General features: G+C 36.8%; 1 protein-coding gene across 1 annotated transcript; it reads left to right on the top strand.

Moving 5' to 3' along the window:
• Positions 1 to 1,695: 1,695 nt before the first annotated feature.
• On the top strand, positions 1,696 to 2,700 carry LOC102914946 (olfactory receptor 8B3-like). The gene has a single exon (XM_042282114.2). It carries the CDS (start codon positions 1,720 to 1,722, stop codon positions 2,698 to 2,700), a length of 981 nt encoding a protein of 326 aa, XP_042138048.2. The 5' UTR covers positions 1,696 to 1,719.
• Positions 2,701 to 10,949: the final 8,249 nt, after the last annotated feature.

Consider the following 10,949-nt stretch of genomic DNA (forward strand, 5'->3'; position numbering starts at 1 on the left):
CTAACCTGGCAGGACACACCCACCAGTGCAATGTTGTCATGAATGTTGTAGGAGTAATCAACCACCAACCGTTTTTGGATTGGATTTCAGGCTTGCTCCAAAGACAAACTCATTTCTAGCATGGTTCTTGCACCTAACTACTGAGGTTAGAGAAGTCATAGGTGTGAGTACTTATGACTGTTATTCTGCTATAGATATACTTGTAAACTGACTCCTAATGATTATTTGTTATACCCATAGATTAGTGCACATCTCAACCTTCATCAGAGATGTTTCTTTCAGCAGTGGATGGTGATTAACACATATCTACAGTTGCTCAACAGGTAGAGAATAAGAGACTGTGAATGTTCAACCCAAAATGGGACCTCCACATCATACCTCTTTTATCATGTCTCAGGGATCATAAGATAAGTAGGGGAGGAAAGATTGTAAGAGTCACAAGTGGTGGATGACTACATCAAAACAATGTTTTCAGGATGTACCCAAGCACCTCACAGTGGTTACAACAGTATGCATAAAATCCCTGTAAAATCAAACCTGAAAAAAATCCAAGAATGGAAGAGGGATATGGTAATGAAAGCTACCTCTAGCTGAGGAACTATTGGCAATTGATGACTAGTGTGGTAAACATGGTTAGTTTCAAGGATGCAGTTCCTAAGAGGCTACCTACTCTTAAGTAGGTGACTCTATACTCATATAATACAGGTAGTGACAAGTGGAGGCAGTGAGTTAAAGAAATTGAAAAGAAGAGATGAAGCTAGGAAGGAATAGTGGTCAGAGGTTGAAGAAAATCAGAGGAGAAAAAAAATCAAGAATGAACTACATCCAAACACATTGTGTATGTGTATAAAATTTTTATACAATTATAACAAAACAAAACAATAGAGTATACCTCCAATAAGCAAATGTCATTATTCTTGAACTAGTTTGTAAGCACCATGGCAACAAAGCCTGATCTCTGGGGGAAAATGTCTGGTAAACCTAAGCTTTTCAACTTTTAATTAGGTCCTTAAGATTACAAACTCATAAAACCCTCTTGAGTCATTACCAGGTGATTCTTGTGACATCAGTAGACATTATTTAACAACCTCTGGGATAGAGAAGATATTCTGGGAAACGTCACCACTGGAAATCATGAACTACAGCTCATAGTTTTCCAGAATCAAGAAGAATGAGGGCTCTGGATTACCCAGTCCAAAATGAATTACCCTCACCAAGAAAAAGGCAAACCTAGTAACAACAGAAAACATCATTGTTTCTAGGCTGTCCACCTTACAGCTCATCTATCACATGAGTACTTGCTTCTCTGTGAGAGAAGAGTAGAAAAGTTACTAAGGTGACTTGTGAGTTCCCCATGCACAAAGGTAAGCAATGAATTGGATGTATCATTTTTTTCCTTCCAAATCACCTCTGAGGAATCCAGGAGTCTTTTATGTGCCTTGTCTCTTCTCTTTTGAGATGACCTCTGAGCCTGAATAGGGAGGTAGATTTTCAAGATAGAAGACCAGAGATGCTACAGAGCCAAGAATGGGAATTGGCAACCTGAATATTATTCTCAAAGAAATCACCTTCCATTTATTTGTGGTTATTTCTATAAATGCACTCCAAACTTGTAAAAAACAGAGGCACAGAGAAGTGTGCACTTCAGTTTATCATTTGATTTTGGTTCTTAGTCTCATTTTAATGGGGTATGTTGGAGAAGCCTGGGATTTCATTTTAATGTTACTATTTAATGTTACTGTTCTCACAGATATGATCCCGAGAAGAATGGCCTCAGAAAATGACTCTTCAGTGAAGGAGTTCATCCTTCTGGGCTTGACACAGCAGCCAGAGCTCCAGCTGCCTCTCTTCTTCCTCTTCTTGGGAATCTATGTGGTCTCCATGGTGGGGAACCTGGGATTGATTATTCTGATTGTTTTTAGCCCTCACCTACACACCCCCATGTACTACTTTCTCTTTAACCTTTCCTTCACAGATCTCTGCTACTCCTCTGTCATAACCCCCAAAATGCTGGTGAGTTTTGTGAAGCAGAACATCATCTCCCATGCTGAGTGCATGACTCAGCTCTTTTTCTTCTGCTTCTTTGTGATTGATGAATGCTACATTTTGACAGCCATGGCCTATGACAGATATGCTGCTATCTGTAAGCCCCTGCTTTACCAGGTCACCATGTCCCATCAGGTCTGCCACTTGATGATGGTGGGTGTGTATGTGATGGGGTTTGTGGGAGCCATGGCCCATACTGGTAGCATGCTGAGACTTGTCTTCTGTGATGGCAACATCATCAATCACTACATGTGTGAAATACTTCCACTCCTGAAGCTCTCGTGCACAAGCACTGTCATCAATGAGCTGGTGGTATTCATTGTTGTGGGTGTCAATGTAATAGCAGCCAGCCTGACTATTTTTATTTCTTACATCTTGATCCTTTCCAACATCCTCAGCATCCATTCTGCAGACGGCAGGTCAAAAGCCTTCAGTACCTGTGGCTCCCATGTAATAGCTGTTTCTGTTTTCTTTGGTGCTGCAGCATTCATGTATCTTAAGCCTTCTAGTTCATCTGTGGATGAAGATAAAGTATCTACCATTTTTTATACTGTTGTGGGTCCAATGCTGAATCCTTTCATCTACAGTATAAGGAATAAGGATGTCCATATTGCACTGATAAAAATTTTGAAGAAAATACGTTTGCCTAAGTAGAATCTGCATTTGTTATGGAAGTAAATCTTAGGCCATGTGAGTTTTATAACTAGAGAGAGGACCAGAGGTCCAGCTCTCTAGCAGAGCACTACTTACATGCTGGGTCCCAGTATTTGACCACAGTACTGAAAAACTTCAGTGCCTACAATGACTAAAATAACATAAAAATACAAAAGAGAGAATAGTGTAGCATTAAAATAACTTAACATTATTTAAAATTAAGTTAAATATCAAGGAAATTTCAGAAGGAAATACAGTGAAGGATGATTAACTCATCATTATTTGAGAATAGAGTGCATAGTTTATTCTACAATTTTAAAAAATCATTTGTATCTTTTACCCATATTGAAAACTGAAAAAACACATTTGTGCAGCTATCTATTAGTACAGTACACTCTAGGCTTAGAAATCACAAGGATTTCAATAAAAAGCACTGGATGATATATACTTAGAATGATAAGGTCATGAGATCTTTTAAATGTACCTTTTTAAATATCTTAGGAATTGGTGTGTTTTGAGAATAATATTTATGCCCTCTTACATGCTAGGCAAGTGCTCTTCCATTGATCTATATCTTAAGCACAACTGTGAGATGTTTGACTAGAGCACATCTCGAAGTCTAATGCAGCTGTACCACTGAGATAAAAATTTTAGTAGTTTTAGAGACAGTGTCTCATTCATTCAGTTAGTACCCCTCTGGGGATCTTTGTAGGAGAGTTCATTTCAAAATTTCCTTTGTCTCTCTGAATGTTCAAATGATGTGGGGAAATGCCCTTTTCACTCTGATCTTTTCTCTTCAGTCTTAAATCAGTTTGGGAAAGAACAGTTGATGGATGAGTTTGTTGTAATTTCAGTGCCTGAAGACTGAAAATGAACCTCTTTAGATCATTTAGAATAAAGGGAACCTGTATCAGTTTTTTCCCTCATGGACTTGAGGCAGGTATGTGAACATATGGACCTGTTATATCTTCATTGGTAAGAATCTAACTGAGCAGATTTACTAGTTATTGGTAGAGGAATTTTCTCTTTTACTCAAATAAATCATATAATCTTAATTTATTAGCAGTCAGTTTTATTAGTTTGATAATATCCACTTTCAGTCTATTTCAGAGTTCTACGTACAATGATGTAGTTTATTGAAGTAATAAATATAACCTGAGCATGTATCCTATTGCAGACATCAAGGTATGTAGGCTTTGTTCAAACATTAAAAATACAGCCAGACATGTGGACAGATAGTCTAAGTTAGAACTCTTCATCTGGTCCCTCTCCTAGCAGCTCAGTCAATACTGAGGAAGAGGAGCAGGAGGATTGTAGGCATCAGAGGTGATAGAAGACCCCAAGAAAACACGGGCAACTGAATGAACTAAACAGGGCACATATGGGCTCAGAGAGCCTGAACGGGACAAGCATGTGTCTTGCAGGGGTGTGCACCAGGTGCCCTGTGTAAATGTTGTGGCTCTTAGGTTGGTGTTTTTGTGGGAATCCTAACTGAGAGCAGGTATGTTTTTGACTCTTGTCTACTCTTCAGACTCCTTTCCTCCTGTGGGTTTGCATTGTACAGCTTCCTTGTAAAGGATAAAACAATTAAAATAAAAAAAAAATAGCTGTACAGAAAGGTGAATATGCCTGTGATGCCTCTGATCCCAGAATGCTTCAGATTAGTAAGATGGTGAAAAAAATAATTTTTGTTTCTGTGAGTTTGTGTCAGAAAAATAATACACAATGTCTTAGACAAATGTAATTGTACTGATAACAACTGCCTTCTTTTTTGTGGTTGGCTGGTAGGAAGGGCTCTTTTGGAGGTGGCAAGTGACTTTACAGAAGGCAACATTGCCTGCTCAACTTCTAAGCAGGAGGAGGGGCCGAACAGCATTTCAGATCTGGGAACAATCTTTATGATGGTCTGGAATGATTTGGGAAAGAGATGAATGCTATGGGAGAAGGCAAAGCAGAAAAGTATGTATACAAATTTAAAAAAAAATTAGGAAATGAGGTCGAATTGGGGCTTTGTAAGAGAAAAGAATGCATGTCAAGAAGTACAATAATAATCTAGGTGATATCAAACATATATACTTCCTTTTCTTCCTTCCTCCAGATTCTGAAGCTCAGTCCATGTTCATTTATAATCAATCTGTAGTGAAATTGATGAAACAACAAATTTTAATAGCAAACATTTTCATTTCCTCTAGGAGGGATGATGTTTATTTGCTAATGAAAAACTGGTTAGCAGTTGCTAGATGTCATCTGAGGCAGCAACAGTCGTTAACAGATGTCCCTTGAGCATGTCTCTCCCCTCCCCCTCAGTAAACTGTGTTAAATGGAAAGATGAGTGGGCCTGGTCTGCTTCTGAGTCTGAATTCTATAAGTTTTGAGTCTTTGTCCTTTCAGTCTGAGAATCTGCACAACTAATATTAGAACTGCTGTGATGTACATTAAATAAATGATATGCATTTTAAAAGTACTACATATTTGTTTAAGTATCATATTCAAGGGATATAAATATGCAGTTTTTTCACTTAACTGTCTGAAGTCAGTATGTATTTGATACTCAGTAGCCTTCCACTGCTTATTTTAGTTTTCTTTTTCATTGAGACAGGATTGTATTTTGTAGCCCAGAGTGGCGATGAAATTAATCCCTTGAGCAATGAGATTGTAGGTGTCTACTATTCTTGTCTTAACAACCTCTCAATGTTGATAATAGCCTGCTGGTTGTTCCAACATCGATTTTTTTTTTTTTTTTTGAGACAGGCTTTCTCTGTGTAGTTTTGGTTCCTGTCCTGGATCTTGCTCTGTAGACTGGGCTGGCCTTGAACTCATAGAGATCTGCCTGGCTCTGCCTCCCGAGTGCTGGGATTAAAGGTGTGTACCACTGCCACCGGGCCCAACATCTATCTTTGCTAATATCTATGTCAGCAACTGATCATAGCTATTGGTTTTTCTATTATGCCAACTAAGTTGGTTGAATTTGTGCTAACACACACATGGAGTTAACTCAGGGCTATTTAAGATTCATATACATCTATGAAAAACTATATTTAATTTTAAAATTGTATGGTCAAGTCAAACTATAATAAAAGTGGAAATATACTTCTGTGACATATATAATAAATATACCAGCATATGAGCATATTTAAAAGTAATTAAGGAAATATATATATATATATATATATATATATATATATATATATATATATATATATTTACTGCTTGGAATGGATATAGTGTCTTCCCATGTCAGAAAGCATTAAATACACATGAATATACCTTCATTTTGAAAGGATTTTATTGGTGAAATTGTACCATTCTTATATACTAATTTACTTATTCACTCATTGCAAAGCAATTATGCTGTAAAAGTCAAGATAACCACAAGTCATAGGAACTAAGTCATTATAACTTAGATTCATGCTCAGAATGGCATATATATGATAAATTGTTGAGTCATCTGAAAAATAAGAGTGTATATGTACATATAATAGAATCTTTTAAATAAGAATAAAATAGAATCAAATTTAAAGAGATCTGGCTTTGTGCATTTATTGTTTAAAAAACTTGTTGAAAAAAAAAGAATAAAATAGAAATTCTGAGCAGTAGATTTCAGACCAGTGTGGGTTGACAGCCTCCTTTTCTCACTTAGTGATGTGAATCACATCATCATATCTTACTAATCTTGATATTGCTGTCTCAATGCAGTCCTATACTGTCTTCATATTCTTTGTTGAATAGTGGTTAATATGTAGATGGATTCCTGCATGAACTGTTGGTGTCCCATTCTCCAGGACAGTGGATTGTAACAGTACTAGGTTCTTAATGATGTTATTAGTTTAAAACTCATTTAAGTTAATTTGCAATGTTAAGATGGACCCTAAGCAAATCACTAATGTAATTGTAAGAAAAGAAATGGACACACATAAACATCAAGAATGGATGTACACATAGGAAGGGCCTTGTGACTACACAGCAAAAGCGGTCATCTGTAAATCAAACAGAGAAGCCTCAGAAAACACATAACCCACACTTGATGGAGGACTTTCAGCCCCCAGAGCTGCAAGAAAATGATCTACTCTTGTTTAATCCACCTGGCTTATTGAACTGTTTAAAAATTATTTAATGTAATTTATTTTATGTAAGTAAATGACACAGTGGTAAAAATACAATTTTCAATCTTTGTGTGCCAGATATTAAACATAGGATTTACACACACTAGGAAGTGCTTTATTATAGTGCTAGGTATAGCCATTCTTCTTACTTTTGTATTTGAAACAAAGTCTCACTGGGTGATCCATAATGATCTCGAGCCTTTCCTTGAGTCCAGGTAGGTCTTGACTCAGCATCCAGAGTTGTTAGGATTCTAGGCATGTATCACCAGGCCCACCTTCTTTATATTCTATAAAGAGCCTATAGTGAGATTAAAGAGAACAATAGAACAAACCAAACAAATCTACCAGTTGTGGTGTTCATACTGTGTTACATACTGTAACTTCACACATGGGAGTCTGAGGCAGAAAGCTGACCAGTTCAAGGCTTTCCTGAGCCACATAGTGAGTTTCAGGCCAGTATGTGCCATATAAGGAGACTGTATTTTTAAAAACAAACCAACCAACCAAACAAACAAAGGAGCAACTAAACGGAAAACAAAATAAAACAAAATAAAAAGACCCCCTTCAAAAAATCCCCCCAAGAAACAAAAACAAAAAAAAGAGGAAAGATTAAAAACGAAGCCAAAACTCTCAAGTTTTTGAAAGATTTGAAAGATTTCATTTTATGTAAAGAAATATAATTTTAATAGATGATCAATAATTGCACATACTTACAGACCAACATATCAGAAGGTGACATATATTATTCATCCAAAAGACAATTTTAGGGACTGTGACTGTGAGAAAAAGGAATATAGTCATCTGGGGGAGACAACACTAATTGTAGATTCCCAGGAAAAAATTGTTGGTTTTGAAATGGCATCTGAAGATGGAGGAGAATAAGGAGGGAGAAGAAATGATAATAAAAATAAAAATAAATTAAAATAATAATAATAATAATAATAATAATAATGATAATACCAAGTAGCCACAGCACCAGTAGCAAGCTTATACCAAACACACTGTTCATTACCATTGCACTGGTCAGCTGGGAACACTTCAGGATCCTGGTCTATCATTGGTCTTTGTGTTTATACCAGGTAAAAATTATGGTGAGCAACAGAAGGCCAGAATGACCTTGGTGGCTGAAGTTTCATGCCTCCTGTTTCTTAGATAAAGAGTTTTTTTTTTAAATCTCATTCTTATGATATTCTAAGGTTTATTTTATTATGTATTTATTTTTGTATCTATGCATTTATGTATGTATGCATTTTTAAATGTATTTGATATACTGATCAAACCTGAGTTATTAATATTTTCTTATCCTTGCTCATCTGTTATTTGTTTGGGTAGGGAACACTTGAACACATCTCTTTTAATAAGATAGATTTCAGTGAGTAAAGACATCCCACCTTGTAATGATGGGCCTATTAGAAACCTTTCAAACTCTTGAATACTAAGCAAAAGTCTAAGGAGTTAACTCATTTTTTGAATTTCAAACATTTTTTTGAAATGTGAGATACTAATGATTTATTCTTATAGTTTGTGTAAAGGAAATGTTTAGAAACATTACTGAAATGGATCCATATTCTTGGTTAATTTTGGAAAAACCTTATTTTATTAAGTAGATAGACATAAAATATTCAGCCTAAATTTAGAATTTAAAAAATAAAGTAACATCAATGATAGAAACATCTTATCTAATATGCTATGTATGATATATATCACTTTAATGGTTAAAAAGCACATATATCAAATTTGATTTTACTAATGACTAATCTCTTTTTCTGTTCACTGGATTAAAGTCCTTTTACATAGGCTATTGAGAAAGGAGATTAGTGAATATAGGGTGAATTATTGAATTGAAAAATCCTCATTCATAGAGTCATCAAGGCAAGGTGGTGGCTGGTGTCCAAAACTGACCACATTAACTCAGCATTAATTTAGGTTCCTTTTGACTTTGGCAAGGGTTACACACAGGTTTATGTTAGAAAAGTGCTGGTGACTAGAGCCTGGTAGGCAGTGCTCTGAAGTTGTAACACATGGTAGTTGTCAATCTGTGGGTCCTGATGCCTCTGTAAACCTTGAAGCTATGTTAGTCACACAATGTATGCTTAGCCTTGAGGGGGACTAGAGAAATGAAGAAATTTTGGCATATTTCAATTTCCTACTGCTTTTCTCCGAATGTCTAGCATGTCTGTGTGCAAAGTTTAACAGGAGCAATCTGACCCAAAGGTAAGAGAACAGAGGATACTGATACAGTGAGAATGCCGAGATGTCAAGCTTATGACCTGTTTTGTCATCACTCTAGAACAATCTGATGACCCAATTCAAGAGGCTGTGGTTTTGGCAAAAGTCTATGAAAAGTTACTCAGGCAATCATCATCATCATAACCCACAAATCATCCTGATATTAAAGCAAATCAAAGTGAGGGATCACATCTTATGTTGTTTACCTGTATGATATCCAAGATTAGTGATTTTAAAGATAGCTGAAAGCAAAAGAAGCTGCAGGGTTTACTTAGATTTCAAAAATGTGTAAAAGTTAGATTCATGAAGTCATTGGGAAGTCCTAAAAATGTTTACATCTGTCCACTTGGGGGCATTCTGAGCCATTTTTTTTTTAATTTAAAAACAATCTAGGTTATAAGACAAGTCTTGGAAGTCAAATGATGACTAGTCTCAATGCTAAAACTCCTGTCATTTCAAAGAGAGGGTTTATTCTGAATTGACTACAGCTCAGAGATATGGATTCAGGTTGTTTGAAATATCATGCTACAATGCTGTGAAAATTTTACAGAGGCTTTTTATAATAACAGAACCAAAGTCACAAATCAATACACCTTTAAAATACTAGCAGGGTCATCAGGTAGGAGAATAGGAAAAAATGGGACACACCTTTGTTATAGACCTCAGATTCTGTCTGCTGACATTTTTAGCCTTAGAGTTTGTGGAAACTAGTACTAGTTAGTACATTCCAAAAAGATTTTGCCTGATGGTTACAGGCCCAACAGTTAGGGAGCCTCCATGGGGCCGACCTAGGCCCTTTGCTTGTGTGTGAGACAGTTGTGTAGTTTGGTCTGTTTGTAAGGCTCCTTTCCATCAGGGAGATCAGGACCTGTCCCTGGAGCTTAGCTGGCTAATGAGAACCTGTTCCCCATTCTGGATTACTATGCCCAGCCTTGAGGGAAGGGGAGGACTCAGCCCTGCCTCAACTTGATATGTTATGTTTTGCTCAAGTCTATGGAGGGCTGCCTCTTCCTGAATGGAGATGCAGGAGGAGTGGAAAGGGAGGGGCAGGGTGTAGATGAGAAGCAGGGTGGGGAGGGATGGACTTGGAGGAGAGGAGGGAGAGGAACTGTGGCCAGTATGTAAAATAAATAAAAAATATTATTTAAAAAAAAAAGAATGTGAGGGTAGGGTGAAGGAGGGATAACAAATGGTAAGCTGAAATGGAACATCTACATCACACTCCTTCACCCCAAGGTTCAGTCATCTTCTTGGAAGATGGGGCAGAGGAGTTGTAAGAGCCAGAGGGAGTGGGCATTGCCAGGAAAATATGACAATGAAATACATCAGGGGGCTCTAAAATTTCTTGTATCCTGCTGTGGATATTGCTCTGTATAAATAAAATGCTGATTGGTGAATAGTCAGGCAGGAAGCATAGGTGGGACAAGCAGAGAAGAGAATTCTGGGAACAGGAAGGCTGAGTCAGGAGATGCTGCCAGCTGCCGCCATGAGTACCAACATGTAAGTACTGGTAAGCTATGAGCCATGTGGCAAGGTGTAGATATATAGAAATGGGTTAATTTAAGATAGAAGAACTAGATAACAAAAAGCCTGTCATGGCCTTGCAGTTTATAAGCAGTATAAGTCTCTGTGTGTTTACTTGGTTGGGTCTGAGTGGCTGTAGGACTGGCGGGTGAGAGAGATTTGTCCTGACCTTGGGCCAGGCAAGATGGTAGAAAACATCAGCTACAGTATCCCAATGCACAGATTTGATTTTAATCTGTTAAATGAAAGGAAATTTTTATATGACAGAATAATAACATAATCAAAATACATTTTAATGAAATAGTAATTGTTTTAATCATACAGTACTTTTCTTTAAAACCCAAAGTATGGCTTTTCTTTATAGTTCTTAAATATTCACTCTTGGTTATTTAA

This window comes from Peromyscus maniculatus, chromosome 7, assembly GCF_049852395.1.
Source record: "Peromyscus maniculatus bairdii isolate BWxNUB_F1_BW_parent chromosome 7, HU_Pman_BW_mat_3.1, whole genome shotgun sequence".
NCBI classification, from domain to species: domain Eukaryota; kingdom Metazoa; phylum Chordata; class Mammalia; order Rodentia; family Cricetidae; genus Peromyscus; species Peromyscus maniculatus.

Bases quoted from the DNA above. Each gene is read 5' to 3' on its own strand.
- LOC102914946 (XM_042282114.2), top strand. From the start codon at position 1,720: ATGTTACTATTTAATGTTACTGTTCTCACAGATATGATCCCGAGAAGA.